Source organism: Pholis gunnellus (genome assembly GCF_910591455.1).
Source record: "Pholis gunnellus genome assembly, chromosome: 12".
Lineage (NCBI taxonomy): Eukaryota > Metazoa > Chordata > Actinopteri > Perciformes > Pholidae > Pholis > Pholis gunnellus.
In genome coordinates this window covers 8138122-8153958 of record NC_136539.1, presented here as the reverse complement: position 1 = coordinate 8153958, position 15837 = coordinate 8138122, and the positions used below count along the sequence as shown (strand labels likewise).

General features: G+C 45.5%; 1 protein-coding gene across 1 annotated transcript; it reads left to right on the top strand.

The window, feature by feature from the left end:
• Window positions 1-2603: 2603 nt before the first annotated feature.
• Window positions 2604-15262, top strand: igfbp5b (insulin-like growth factor binding protein 5b). The gene is made up of 4 exons (XM_079170394.1): window positions 2604-3298; window positions 11955-12169; window positions 12367-12486; window positions 13391-15262. The coding sequence occupies exons 1-4, from the start codon at window positions 2965-2967 to the stop codon at window positions 13523-13525; spliced, it is 804 nt and encodes a 267-aa protein (XP_079026520.1). The 5' UTR covers window positions 2604-2964; the 3' UTR covers window positions 13526-15262.
• The last annotated feature ends 575 nt before the right edge of the window (window positions 15263-15837 follow it).

Sequence of the window (15837 nt, the reverse complement as noted above, 5' to 3'; positions counted from 1 at the left end):
TGGAGCGTAGCTAAAAGAACAAAGTGTCCCTTCAATGATTATTACATGTATAATATTTTACATCCTTAACTGGAACTTGTACTGGGAGCATATTTCCCCTTGTAATTTGTCATCCTCTCTCTCCGTTCATCGTCCCATGCCCAGCTAAGATATGGTGGATGCACCGTTAATCCACGCTGCTTTACTGTCTTAATCCTGTTCATTATCGCTGCTCGGGTAGCGGAGATTTATGTCTTGGTTTGCTCTTGCCGGGTTTTACCGCTCATGTTGGTTTTGGAGGGAACACTGACTCACGCCACAGTCCTTCGCTCTGCAGCTGGCTGGTGAGAAGTTGAACCATCACAATTCACTCGGTGCAGTTTCTGCGGCTGCTGGATTAATTTGTGACTAGTGTTTTCCTTTTTTTTTCTCAGGATCTGTCCCCTTGTGTCAAGCTCTGAAAAAAAAAGGAAATGTCAGTCCGTTCCAGATGTTTATGGTTGAATGCAAACGATGGGAAGTGATAAGCATGGATGGAGGCATGTAAGAGAAACCAGAGGAAAAGTCATGGAAATTCATTTTAAAAAACAGTCCAGATATGTAAACGGTGGTTATGGAACCCTTCGACATCCTCTGTAAACCAGGTTTTAAACAATCATGGCTGAATTGAAGTAAAGGAAACACTAAACATGTGCCATGCTAATGTTGTGGTGAAAACAAATCACATTTCTGAGAGCTTTTCCAAAGAAAATTTGAAATGCCCATGATAATTCAATTTCAGTGTAAGTGAGATTATGCAATCATCCAGTCACTAATTCCATGGAGAACACTTTCGGTATAAAATGAATACTTCAGCTGCTCTATTTATAGATCCATGTGTACCCATGCAATAGCAGCATACACTGTACGCTGTGATATTACAGCTCTGATGGCGTATTCATCAGTTAGTGTGTGTCATTTCTCTGACTTCCCAAGTATACACAGAGGACATGTGAGTCAGCTGCTCTGCAGCATTTATCATTGTTAACAGTGCCTTCTAGTGGTCAACTGTTAAACTAACGCAAGAGAAAATCCCCTCCCTGTTGAGCCTCAGGCTTGGGTAAAAATGATAGCCACCTTCAGGAAACGACCGTGTGACCGTTTATCAAGCAGTGAGTGGATATGGGAAGGACAGCCGATACAGCTTCCTGACACTCCGCTATTACTTAAGGAAGAAAAATCTGCCCTGAACGCAGCAGAGATGGAAATAACAGCCCCGGCCGGGCTGATTCAGAGTGCACATGCGGTGCGAGCAGCAGAGCACACACTGAAGCAATCAGGCATTATTCTGCGTACAGGCTATAAAATAATAGGGCCCAGTTGCATTTAACTTGTCAGCCCGTTGCCTCGCATCTCAAAGTTCATGACATCCGCCCCCCTCTTTCTCTCTTGTTTCTCTTTCTTCTCTGATGACTCTCTCTCTCTCTCTCTCTCTCTCTCTCTCTCTCTCTCTGTGTGTGTAAGAGAGAGCTGTTAGTGGATTTCCCTTCTGGCTACATTTGTTACACCAATGATGTCCAATGGAAGCAACAGGTGCAGGCTTTAAAGGTGACTTATGGACTGGTGTAGGCATCCCTGCGCGTGTCATCTCCACAGGAAAAAAACAAACAAAACATGGAAAAGCTGTAAATTGGATGAAAATATATAATACAAAATAATTGCAAATCCATGTTCTTGTTCCATCCCTTATGTAAGTGAGTGATTCAATAATGGACATATGGTCAATCCGGTGCTTTTTGAAAAATAAGTTTATTCCAAACGTGAATGCAAAGCACCACTTCAGATTTCCCCGTGCTGCTTTTCCTTACTGAGGATATTCCATTGAAACCGTGACAATGAGGCACTTCTGACTCAAGCAGGGGGGGGGTTGCCGAGGATTTGTTTTTCATGGACAAGAAAGAATCATGATGTAAGAAAATTAGTTTTCCTTGTGACTTAAATGAAAGTTCAAGATGTTTTCAAATCCACGAATGTGAAATGTGCACGTTATTAGTGTTTCAGTGAACAGGGAGACAATAGCTCTTCCTTACATTGTGGGCCCTTTTGTAGAGAAGCCTTCTAATCTTTGACTTTTTCCAAGATGAATCTCGAGGAGAATCACCTCACCCGCTGTATGAAAAAAAGAAGCTTGTTTAACAAGTGAGTTTGTATGGCTGGATATGTGCGTGTGAGGTTTATTTTGCAGTGTGGAGCACTTTAAAAGCTCTTCTATGGAGAATGTGAAGCTGCAACTCTGCAGACAGTGAAAGCCTGCAGGCCCCCCCCCCCCCCCCCCCCCACACACACACACACACACACCTCCCCTGCTCAAATGTTTGGATGAGGGCTGCGTTGCTCTCTGCTGTTGCCTCTTGCACCTCGGCATCAGTTCAGCCTTCAGGGTGAAAGAGCGATCCTCCTGCTGCTGAAGAAGAGGAAGAAAAAAAAAAAAAAAAAAAAAAAAGTTTGGCAGCCTGCCAAGCCGTGGAACAAGTGCGCCTCCCTTCCCTGCTGTTTAGCGTATTCATAGTTAGGGGTTTGGGCTCGGCTGTTTTTAAAAAGGCAAGGCAGCTCTCCAGTTGATCAGTCTGCTCAGGAAACTTCTGCTGGAGAAAGTACTGGAGTCCAAACTGAAGGGGAGAGAAGTTGAGATTTTGTGCAAAGAATTGCTTTGCTCTTGCAGAGGACAACATCTCTGGAAAAAAAACAACAACATCACAAATCATTTTTTTTCAATAGCTTATTTGAACTCTTTTTTTTTTTTTTTTTGCAGGGTGCACGGCGCAGAGCCGCGTTAATTAATGTGTTTTAAACAGATAGCGACACTCTTGGATAAAGACTCTTGGCTTTAGCTGTAAAAATCGGATTATCTGACTGAGGCATTGTGCTCATTAGACCAGTCTACTTTTGTTCCCCCTCCTCTTCGCATTTGAGGTTTATGCTTTATAACTGAAGAGAACGCCAACAATGTTTCTGAGTTTCTGCCTCTTGGTGACATTTATCTTGGGGCTGTCCGGGTGCTTGGGCTCATACGTGCCGTGCGAGCCCTGTGACCAGAAGGCGCTGTCCATGTGCCCTCCGGTCCCGGTCGGCTGCCAGCTGGTCAAGGAGCCGGGCTGCGGCTGCTGCCTTACGTGCGCCCTGTCTGAGGGACAGGCGTGCGGCGTTTACACCGGGACGTGCACCCAGGGCCTCCGCTGCCTGCCGAGGAGCGGCGAGGAGAAACCCCTGCACGCCCTTCTCCACGGCAGGGGAGTGTGCACCAACGAGAAAGGATACAAACCTGCCCACCCGCCCATAGGTAAGACGCGCACCGGCTGGCCGACCGAATGCATGCTCGGGATCGACTTGAGAATGTGTGTTCGTTCGGCTGCAGTTTGTAAATGTAGAAAGAACCAAAAAAAAAGCGTCGTCTACACCGGGACGGCAGTGTTTGATCATGTTTCTTGTCCCATGTGGGGATCAACTGCGGGACCGCAAAGCCTATAGCGGGAAATAAATAAAAACCACAATCGTTTATTTCATCATTTTTTTTTCCCCAAGGTAAGATTACATTCTTCATGTCATATTGTTGCCACATCCAGGTGGTTCACCAGGAGACCCGCCGTTGTAGAAAAGGAGCAGCCGATACCGCTGCTGTCTGACGGAGCGCTTGTTTGACAGATGGTTTGAGGGTGCCGTCCGATTAACTTGTATCCACCGCCTTGATTAAACTGCCCGCACAGGAGCTTAAACACTCCTCCTCTCCTCATGACACGAGTGCACCTCCGGTTGTTCGCAGTGCTCTCCGCATTCGGGGCTGTAACGGCACCGTCGCGTTACACCGTAACGACACAAGGTGAACCCAACGCGGACGTGCGCGCGGTGCCGGTTCATCTGCGCTGCGGGCGCTTCTTCGGCGCTCTGCTGCGGTAAAAACGCACATGGCGTGTCCCCGGCTAGATTTGAGCCTCCGGTGCGGGGGGGCGGTGTGTGTGTGTGTGTGTGTGTGTGTGTGTGTGTGTGTGTGTGTGTGTGTGTGTGTGTGTGTGTGTGTTGGGGGGGTAGTGCCTGTCAAACTGCTGCCCAGCGAGACCCAGCAGTTTCCAAGGCAGTTTTATTATGGTTCCATTATAAGGGCGGCGCGAATTATTAAGCGCATTCTTCTGAAGAGGTCTCACCGCTGGTGTTATCCCGACGTCTAAACCGAGTGCGAAACTTTATGAAGATGTCTGTGCACGACATGATAGCGTATTTATGTAAGGGGTACTAAGAGGATATATGCGGGAACCCGTAAAGTGGTGCTTATTCTGCAAATTGCCGCCTTTAATATCCACTCCTGTAACAAGTGTCTTTTCCACCCTCGCGCCAGAGCGCGTTACGCTTCTACGTCTGTCATTTTTTTCCGCCTTCTTTTTAATTATCATTCGCACCTTAAGACAGACGTAAAAAATCTCCCCGGACGTCATGAGGAAAGAGCCGATTCGTGTGTGTGTGTGTTTGTGTGTGTGTAGACGACATGGGAATAAGCAAGCGGGTGCCGCTCTGCAAAACGCATCGGGTCTCGTTAAAGCGGAATTCAGATAGATTTAGGTCTGCAGGCTGCCGCTAGCGTGGCGTTCAGAGTCGGATTACCACTAAATCTGTATGCGTGAGAGAGACGCAGAGGGAAAAAAAAGAGGGAACGACAGGGAGACAGTCACACACAGGGGGGAGAAAGAGAGTAGAGCCCTGAACGATTTAAGGTATTTCTTGCTGATGCGGAGGGGGTCCACTGTCGCTCAAGAGTTTCAGCAGCTTGTCAACAACTAGATAAGTAGGTGGTAACCACAAAAGGGGTTTGGCCACATGCCTCATTCTATAAAATAGGCTGCCACTGGGGCTCATTTTGGGCTGTTGACAAGAGTCATTAGGCTGCTTGCACCCAGCGAGCAGAACACCTCTCCGCTTAATGACATTACAGCCTAACGGAGGTTTTGTCCGCCAGCGTCACTGTTTTAAGACAAGTGCGCAGCAGCAATCCTCACGCTTGGCGAGGCATTGGACGGGGAACTGAGACAAAGTGAAGGTGGGCTCTCGGGTCCTGTGCGTTTTTTTTTTTTTGCTCTTATCGGGCGGGGCTGCGTGGGCGTGCGTTGTCTGTGTGGTTGTTGTGAATGAAGACGCCTCAGGCTGTTCTGTCTCACTCTGGCTTCGCACACTAAACACACACACACACACACACACACACACACACACACACAGTTCCTGACTTCTTTGTTGGCCCACAGAGGTAAATCAGAGCATCTTTTCCTGCCTCTGGCACTGCATTCATTGCATGGGCGCTCAGTCACATCGCAGTGATTCAGCAGAATCTCTCTCTCTCTCTCTCTCTCTCTCTCTCTCTCTCTCTCTCTCTCTCTCTCTCTCTCTCTCTCTCTCTCGCTCTCTCTCTCTCTCTCTCTCTCTGCTCTGCTCTGAAGGGCCTTCTGTCAAAACGGCTCCACAGACTGGTGAGGTGAGCTTCTGGTTTCCTGTGGTGTGGGGTTGCAGCTGTCAGTGTGCTGTACCAGCTGAGCAAGTCAAACACTGGGAGGAGGAGCTCAAGTGTCAGCCTACTAAATATTGACTGGGGCAGCCAAACAATGGGAGAGGAATCTTTGCTATCCTGCACCTCCCCTTACTTTACAGCTCTCAGAAAAAGAATCCTGGCCATCGCTCTGTGCCCCGGATTCGCGTCCCAACGGTGTGTTAATTCACCTTTTTCTCCTGCGCTTGCTTAGATTGTAAGGCACAGGACGTGGTGTGTGCTGTGGGGGCCCCTCTCCGACTTTGTTAGCCCCCTACGAGTGAATCAGGGCCCGGACTGCTTTCCAACAGATATGACTTCATAGCAGCAGGCCCCCCCCCCCACCGTTCCTTCAAGCTTCTTGAAAGGGCCTTATGTTTGAAACGGATTGCTCTTTGCCAAGAAACAAAAGATGATTAGGGAGTGGTTCCAAATCCAGAATACTCCACACGCACACACGTACAGAAATACTATGCCCCCTTATTAGCATAGCAACAGGAAACCTGTTGCCTTTGCTGACATTTTTAATACTTTGACTCTTTCTCGACTCTTTGCACGTGTGCCAACGTCACATTGTTCCGTTATCAGTATGACAATCACGAGTGATGCCTCGTCGAAGTACTTCACATATGCGCGGTCGCGTCGCCTTGTCGTGTCTAAGCACCGTACAGAATCACTTGTCATCACGTACTTTTAGAAAACTTTTTTAACTTTGAGAATGGCCATCTGTTTTTTTGACACAGCTGGTTACTGGGTCGTATAGCTGAGGGATCAAAGCATGTGGTAAAACATTGATTCTCTCCGAGCGTACACTGTGGGCTAATGCGAACCAGCGGCCGCGCTCCCGATTGCCGTGGACGTTGCGTGCTCGTGCAGACATGCCGCGTTAGATATAGCCCCGGTCACGTGTGGGGCCCCAGCTGCCTGACAGCTTCGTGACGGGCTTATGCGAAAGGAAAGACTATGTGGCTTTTCCATCCATCTCACCTTGAACGTCTGAGACAGCGCAGTGGAGGCTTAGCATGCTGCAACTGATCCGTTGCAGGTGCTCGGGAGAATTATTTGAAAGGTCACTTTGCGAAGATGTCCCACAAGGATTTAAAACAAAAACAAAACAAAAGGAAGCACGAGATTTGGCGGAAAAATGTGACACCAGCAAAGCGCAGAGAACCCGGGTTTCTCAGATGTGACATCGATACGACTGATGTAGAACGAAGTACGGTCATAGGCGCAGGCTCCAGCGCCGGCGAGCGCATAACCTTTTTAGCACGCTTTGCCTGATTTCTTTCCTGTAAAACTCTACAGTGGTATTTGTACAGCTCATTGGTCACTGACACCTTTAGCCTGCTGGTGGCAACAGCTGTGAAAGAAATCTGCGCTTTTACTGTCGTCTTTCTTCGCTGGGAGCATGTGATTCAATAAAGGCGAGGGATGGCCACATGCTGGGCTCAAAGATGATGTCACATGAGCTGACACCTAACCTGTGTACTGTGATCCCACCTCCCAACACCTGGTCACATGCCAACATGGTGCGAGGAGAAAGGACCAAAAATAGGCCTTTTTGGGTTTCTCAGGATTTGGGAAACAATAGAGGCTCCAGGGACTTCTCTGAAATGCTGGTGCCGTCAGAGAATGTGAGACAACTAAGTGAAGCTTTTGTTTGTCCCTGACGGGGTGGGTAGGCTCATCCTTGGCATTGAAAAGTGCTTCCTGCTAAATACTTTGGAATAATTGAAATTGCCTCATTGTTGATGCCGAAGTTTTGTTGTCAAAATAACGTTCCAATACATCCAAGTCTTGCACACCTTTTATGCTGCACAAATCAATTGATTAACATTGATGTCAGTTTGCCTGCCCACTGTGATGCTTTTTTTTTTTTTAATGCTGCTTGGAGATCAGCTTTGTGCTGCACAGCCAGGAGCGCTTGACTCGGGGGAGTTAGGACATCGTCACACCCGGCAATTGTCTTGTGGTTATGGCGACCCAAAAAAAGAGGTTGCGTCCGTCCGTGCGGCTTGTTGAAAAACCCAAACCTCAGACCAAAATTAGGAATGTGCAGCGGGAGAGCCATGCGCCTTCGCTCTGATAATGTGCAACGTGAATCGTGTGCTCGTCTACATCGCGGAAGCTGTAAACCGGTCAGAAAGTTTGCTTACCAACAGAAGCATTCCCCCCCCCCCCGTGGAAGGATTTTGCATCCTCTTGTAAATCCTGCTTTGTGATTTATAATCCTCGAATTGTTGTTGTTGCTATTTATACCCGAGCATTCAGAAAAGCAGGAAACTTTTTGATTGCAATGAACATATTCTGCACGCACAATACCGTGGGAAGAGTGGTTTCCTGCAATTTCTTTTCGGAAGCCGACTTGAGACCACGCACGGGGTCGAGCAACAGAAGCTCCATGGCAACAACAGGACATGCGGGTCAAAACATAATTCCCCTCACACTTCACCCTTACACTATCATGGACAGAACATTTGATAAGGCCCACATTTTCTTTCTGCTCCAACTGGTTTGGAATGGAGCCTTTTTTTCCAGCCATCAGCCACTCTGTCTTCTCATGTAACCGGGCTTCGTGCACTAGCTGTCAAGTCATGTGCAGAGGGTGTACCTTTGCTTGTCACTTTATAAAAATCCAACACGCCACCCGTGCCACAGCGTTTTTACTGCAGTGATGCAAACTTTTCTATTTGATTTCCAAACTACTTTGCCGCCTGATAGTTTTAAAAGCCTCTATGACCCATGTGTCCTTTGGTCATCGGGACTTAACTTTTGTGCCGCTGCGCACACACATCCCCAGTGACTTGCACAACTCCTCTGGTTTGTTCACACCTCCCTTTCGGCTCCAGAAACTGCAGGGTTATCAGGCCGTGGCCTTGCTTTCAAATATTAAGTAGTCTGAGGCCGGAGGATGGTTTACTAACGTTGTGCTTTATATGACACAGGCCCTCAGGCTCATTTATCCCTACACTATCTTGTCTTACCCCCTGTTGGGATTAGACAGCACCTCTATTCACAACTCTTACATCTCGTAAAGATGTAATTTCAGATGCGGAGCGCAGACGCAATTAATCAAAAGGCGGGACATAACAAACGCGGTGTAATGCTGGTAAATCCAATTAAAGGTGAATCTATTGTCCTTTTTTTTGCTGTCTAAAGTGGTATTAATATAGTCCTTAAGATCCAAAGGGAGAGAAGACAAGGCAGCTTATCTTTCATTCTTGGACCGTTGCCCGCAAGAAACTTGGGATATTCATGAGGCATAATTGTGTGCGGATGTTAATTTTTAAACAGAAAAGTATCAGGTGCACCTCCTTTGGCTGCTCGGCTCCTCTCGTCCTAATGAAATCTTTAGCTCGAGCAGAGAAAGAGAGAGAGAGAGAGAGATAGCGGCACAGCTTTGGGCTCAGCTGAATGGAAGAGCTGCACATGACTTGGCTCACTTGGCACACGTCCAGCGTCCTGGCTGAGTTTCAGGAGTTAAACACAGACCCTGTAAGCCTCCTTTACAAGCTGGGTACCCTGAGCATGGAAAAACTGAGTTTTTGTGGCTGCGCCGAATAGCCCACTTCAGAAAAGATGAATTTGACAATTTTGTGAGTGGAGGATAAAAAGAAGTCAGGCACCATTGTCTTCACAAAAACTATTTAATTTCTCTTAAATGCAGTTGGAAAACCGTTCTTTCTATCCTATGTTACCAACAAGAGACATTTTCAAAGTGACTTAACTTGTAAGCTGAATATAATCGATGTGCCACGGCTCAGACCTCTCCTAGTCGGGCCATTTGTATTCTCCAATGAGATTACACATGAAACAAGAATGCACAGTAAAAAAAAACAAAAAAACACAACCCTCTTTTTCATATTTCATTGCCAAATATGCAGCATTTCAATTAAGCACCCTGAGAAATGACTGGGCCGTGCAGCAGAAAATGCAGAGTTTTTCCACAGTGGTCACATGCACGGGCGTACGTAGGAATGCTGGTTTGACGTATTTATTTATAGCGAGTAATAGCCTCGTAGTCTGAGCGGGGGAGACACAAGGACATATCTAAACACAAACCAAGGCCTGCCAAGTCATGAGTTGTGAGATTAATTTCAAAGAGACGGCAGTGCAGCGCAGAAGCCAAAGACCCAATTCTGGTAATCACACTCCCCCCCCCCCCCCCCTCCCCTCCCCTCCCTTACCCTCCCAGAGACTCCAGACGCTCATGCTGTGTCAGGGCTCTTTGAACATCAGTTTTTCGGAACTTGTATCCTTGTTTTGTCTCAGTGCATTTCTCTGCGGTGGCTGTGTACCAACAGGCCAGTCAGGGAAGTTATGGCAACTTGTTAAATAATTTATTTCCCCAGCCTATTCTCTCTTGTCCGTGTACGAGTATGGAAGTTGATTTGTCTTTCAGCAGCAGTTGGCCTTACAGTCCGCGGCCAACATTCCTCTCTGGTTCAGTGCTTCTGGCCCTGTGCACCGCGGCGGGTTTCCTTGTCAGATAAATATAACCAGGGTCATCCACTGGCACCATCGCTTCGGCCAGTTGGGGCCTGGCAAAGTCCCCGCAATAACTCTGTACTTATGGAACAGCTAAGCCAAATGTGGGTGAGGGGGGGAGCTCAGGGCTTCTTTCTGTGCCCTCAAAGAACCTCTGGTTGGGGGTCCAGGCTTAAGAGGCTGAGCCCCCAACATAGGAGAGGGGGGGTGGTTGGGGTGGGGGGGGGGATCTAGGTTAAGGATAAAGGACCTCAACCTGTGAACATCCTATCAAGAGTCTATAGTGCCCCCCTGGGGGAGCTGAAATTACGTCTAAGCAGCGCATAAAATGTGACAGAAATGTACAAGCATTTATACGAGTCCGCAGAGCAACTGGAATTTCCTCAGCCTGACATTTGAATCAGTTTAATGAGGGACACGTCGCCGTAAAGTTACGACATTCAGAGGCCTTGGTCCCTGGCGAAGTTTAGCAGTCCAGATAACGTGTGAGCAAATTTTCCAGGCACTGCGAAGGCAGCCGTGCAGCATGTGATGCAGTTTTCCCAAGTTGTAGTGGTCCGTTTCGCACACGAATATGCGCTGCCTGGTGTCTCTGTTTTTGTATTTACAGTATGTGTGACCTCAACTAACTTTAAGACCAACACGGCTCTGATATATTGGAGACATCAAAATACTTCTCTTGTTTTTATGGATTCAGAACAGATCTATCTGGTCTTACTTGAATGGATGTTTGAAGATTACTTTTCTATAACAAGGTGGGGTTGGTGGGAGCTTAAACTCCTGTGTTAGCTGGAGGATTTCATCAGCTGTTGATCAGAGGTCCAGCCTCCTCTCCTCCATAAACAAATGGCAAGCAACAGTTGGTGGCACAAACCACGGGAAAAGCACCTGGTATTGTATTCAAGTGGGAAGGAATAACAAGCTGTAAATTTTCACATCTCCGATTTGTGCAGATATCAAATGATAGTTTTTTTTCAGTGACTGTAAAATGTTGCAATCATATATCTAGATTTCACTGGTTCCTCGTAATACTTAATTATGGGTCTATGATGACTGTTAGATCAGACATTATCGTTTACAGAGTTATTTTACATTCCTGAATTCTATGTTTATATTTATGTTCATTTTAAGACTAGTGTCATCACGCAATAATGCTGGAGCTTAAATAAACCAACGTGGGGGAATTCCCACTTAAAAAGTAGCGCAATGACAAACATTCTTAATGGCATTAACTAATACATTGTATGAGCTGATTTTGTGAAATTTATTCTAAAACTGTGCTGATTCGAATTGTTATATAAAACAAGGGATCAAGTGACTGTGTACTGTGAAAACTAACTATCAACAACTTTGCACTTCCTAACCCTAAACTCTAGAAATTTTACTAGCACCATTCGGCTCTTTGACAACTTTACTGTTTAGTTTCTATCACACTTTGACCCACAGCAGACAGCTGTTCATAGCAAAAATGCTCTGATAATCCCACTGTGCACTATCTGCCCAGCACCAAACAGCAGTCAGACAAAGTTAGTAAATAGCTGCTGAACATAGTAGAGGATTTAGGAGCTACAAAGTCAGATACATCCATCAGGAGATGGTGGAGACCAAAACAGAGCTAAAATGAGAGTGAATATTTGACTGACATTTGCCAAATGCAAATGTCTGTTGAATGTGTTAAGATGCCATTTTTTGCATGTTCATAACATCTTTATATCATGATAATATGGCAAAGTTTTCAGTTTGAGTAGGAGCTTTAGGTGAGGCAATTCTATTGAATTCATTCACACTTCTCTTCATTTCCAGCAGAGGGCAGGCACAACTTGCCAGCCAGTGCCAAACATTTCCTCACATTATGGCTTATTTTATTGAAAATAACACATTGCCAGTCATACATTGTTTAAAAAATGTGACAATGAACTGTATTCTATTTACTCCGCTGCAGAACGTGAGTCTCGAGAACATGAGGACACCATTACCACAGAGATTACAGAGGAGCTGCTGCAAGCTAAAGTGCCACTCCTTCCCAAAGACATTGTGAACAGTAAAAAAGTCCACGCGCTGCGCAAGGAGCAGAAGAGGAAGCTCGGCAAACAGCGCTCCATGGGCTCCCCCATGGACTACTCCCCTCTACCCATTGACAAGCATGAGCCCGAATTTGTAAGTTTTCAATGTTATGTTAATTCTGTATAATTTTTAAAGCTACCATGTGTAGAATGTGAACATTTCGGACCTCGATGACTCCTAGTGGTTCTATCTAGCAATAGAAGCTAAATGTTATATCTTAATACACTTTTAATTTGAGTTTTGATCTAAATGAGAGCGCCTTTGTAACCCTGCGCTGTCTTACCCCAAAGGGTCCATGCAGGAGAAAACTGGATGGGATCATTCAGGGAATGAAGGACACTTCTCGTGTCATGGCTCTGTCTTTGTACCTTCCAAACTGTGACAGAAAAGGATTCTTCAAGCGCAAGCAGGTGGGTTTGCTTTGACTTTGCATTGATATCTTGAAAATATGCTTTCTCTTTTACCCCATTCCAAGTAGGCTACTGTACCTTTTAAGGTCACTCCAGCATTTCAAACATTGTTTTTTTATTTGAGTGGATTTGCTTGCGGGGGCAAATTAAATCAGCAACAACTTTGGTCACTGAACTGTTAGCGACGAGCTAACAAGCTTGCTAACTGACAGTTAGCGATAAAGTTGTTTAGACACCGATACCAGTATCGGAAATGCCTCTGATACGGCCTAAACCACTGGATAAGGTATTGACGAGTACACAAGTCTACGCACCAAGCCAATATCACGCTATCATATCATTCATCATCTAGTTTACGCGACACAGGAACAGCAACATGTGTCGCTAGCTACTCGACCGGTACATCCTTCCCCATCGGCATTGCCATCTGCAGCAAGATAGCTCACTCGTTTTCTACTTTCAGCTTCAGGAAAAATGATTGCTCTGTCTGAAATCGATGATGGAAGTAGTTAGGCGTCACGTTCGCCATCTCTCATGAGCCAGAGCTAGCCTAATTTATGCAATTTGGCAATATTTTACCCTGGAACGCCCCACCAGTAAAATGGCTGTAAGTATCCGCCAATATGCAAGTTCAGGTTTTAGAATCTGTTTCAGGAAGGACGAAATGGTATCGGAGATGGTATCTCTAGTTAGCAAGCAAGCAAGCATTAGCTTTCCGGCTACAACAGTTCACCAATTTTGAGTAATAACTATATTAACAAGCTGCTAGCCTTTTTCCTGAACACGTGCAAATACATTTTTCTCTGTCATTTTTTTTGCCGTGACAGGGCCTTCACCCCAACCACCTTTTCCAACTATTGCAGTGGTTTTCACCAAAACTATAATCTTGTTTTCTGGCCCACAGTGCAAACCATCTCGTGGCCGCAAACGAGGCATCTGCTGGTGTGTGGACAAGTACGGCGTTCAGCTCCCTGGCACAGACTACAGCGGCGGGGACATTCAATGTAAGGACCTGGAGAACAGCAACAACAACGAGTAAAAAGGGGAGGACCCCCCTTGACCCCCCCCCCCCCACCCTCCCTCCCCACCCATAACTACCACGTGACCCAGGGCCCACGCCTCCTCTCTGAATCACATCTGTATGCTCCACCCTCCATTGGCTTCAAGATTTTTTTTTATTTTTTTTTTTCAAATTGAGAAAAAAATGAAGAAAAAAAAAAATCAGAACGAAAGACCAGGCTGAAAAAAAGACACCTGTATTTTTTTTCTTTTCTTTTCTGTTGTTGACCAAGCGCTCATCTTCAAATGAGGGGAAAAATGTCTCAGAAGATTTACTAGATCCTTTGACTATTGCTCATGGGACCCCTTGTATGAAGCGGATCCCCTGGCTGCAGATCATGAAAATATATGCACACAATGGATATCATTTTTATAGAAGCTTGGGGGTTTCAATACAACACTTTGTATGATGTAAAATTAACACAAATCATTGTGAAGAAAATCTAAAATTATCAGGCACATTGATTGAAAACAGATCAGTTTTAGGCTGTGGAACATGATGCCACTGTGGAACTGTTGATTGGCAGAGTAATTTGGTTTTTTCGTCTGTTTTCCAAAAGAAAAAAAAAAGAAACAATAGATAGGGATATGCTGTAACAGTTGACTCTATCTGGATATGTGGTTCTGTCAGAGCACTTATGAATAGGGGAACCTGCTTAGGTATGTGTACCTTCACAAAATGATGCGTGCATGAATGCGTGTATGTGTACAGTGCGTGTGTGTGGTATGTATCTGCCTGTGTTGGTGTATGATGGAGCCTATTACAAAAAGAATGTCCTTTTTTTTTCTCTTTTGTTTGATTTTGTCACAACAAGTATTGCTAGCGCTTGAAGTGGTCTTTGGGCTGGCCTTCTCTATAACCGATGTAAAGTATGTCTCGGGACACGGAGCGTTTTGAAACAAAAGAGTAAGCAGATCGTCACAGATGAACCTATGTAAGTGGCTCTTCGACAATGTAGCTAGCCTGATATGCCAACTGTGCCTATTTAAACAGACACTGCCATGCGGGGCGACACAGAGGTTAGAGAGCGCTGACTCTACCGGTGAAATAAAGTATTTTCAGCTTAAGCAATGGGACTCAAGTTTGACTCCGATCTTTCGAGTTGAGTGCATAATCAAACTTGCCAGTCGGGCCAGTTGCCTCTCTGATTCAGTTGTGTGAAGTGTAGTTTTGTATGGTTTTGTTTGCGCTGTTTTCTTTGCCTTCAGTGAAGTAAAGACCGCCCACTTTTGAGCCATGTTCCTTTATCAAGTGGTTTCCCCTCAGTACTGCTACTACAGTGTAACCATGGTGTATTACATTACTTTTAAATATAGTTATTGAATGTTGTTTTGCCTGTAGAAACATAGTATGACAACAATGTAATTGTACTTGGAAAAAAAAAAGAAAAAAAACGATTTTAGCCTGTAAAGAATTAGTTCCTTGTAGCCTGTCAGGTGAATGACCCAGAGTCATTAGGCTACGGGGCAGTCAAAGAAGCTAACCCTCTGGAAGCCTTCTGCTTACATGCCTCCATGCAAAGGTTATACATCTAAGGGGAGCATGATCAAGGCAAAAAGGTTACAGGTTATAACAGGGTCATTTAAGTTAAGTTCTTCTCTCTGTGTGCAAGTCACAGTGCCTTCCTACATGCAATTACATTTAAACAGTGACGTGAAAGTGACATGGATATTAAACTGGGCAATTCTATTTTTTCACACAACCCCCCCCCCCCCCCCCCCCCCCAAAAAAAATATAAATAATAATCAAGAGGTCTAGGCTTAGTTCTGATTAAGAGAGGAACAATGATCATAAAGGTCCTGTAAATGGTGCCAGCATAATGAATCGCAAAATCCACGTGTTATCTCAGCCTGAACCTCGGGGCAATTCTGGACAAGAATGATGTGTGAGGAGCTGCTGTGCAAACCGCAGCCAGTTAGACCTCCCTCCGCTCTTTCTTTGATAACCGATAAGCTACAATTCTTGCTTTTTCATCTGAATGCCGATGTATATCATTGTATCATTGCCAGAGAGGGGAAGCCAAAGGATGTTTGGAGGTAAATCAACCATTTCCTTCCGAAAGAGAAATGATGAAAGTGCATCCTAAATGGCTTCCGGTTGTGAATATATTATCAAGGCTCCTTGCCCCACTTCCAACACCAAATCCCCACTACCACTTTCGAAAAATAAAGCAGCTTGCACTTATTTCAGTTACTCACTATTGATATTGACTCACAACGACGTCCTAAGATGTGGTATCATGAAGTTGTTGGAACAAGAAAAAAGACAAAAAAAAAAAAAAAAAAACAGCC

What these genes read in the sequence shown, in the direction of transcription:
- igfbp5b (XM_079170394.1), top strand. Translation starts at nt 2,965, where the DNA reads ATGTTTCTGAGTTTCTGCCTCTTGGTGACATTTATCTTGGGGCTGTCC. An exon ending in ACCTGCCCACCCGCCCATAG is followed by an intron (nt 3,299 to 11,954) that starts GTAAGACGCGCA and finishes ACTCCGCTGCAG; the next exon opens with AACGTGAGTCTCGAGAACAT. An exon ending in GATTCTTCAAGCGCAAGCAG is followed by an intron (nt 12,487 to 13,390) that starts GTGGGTTTGCTT and finishes TCTGGCCCACAG; the next exon opens with TGCAAACCATCTCGTGGCCG.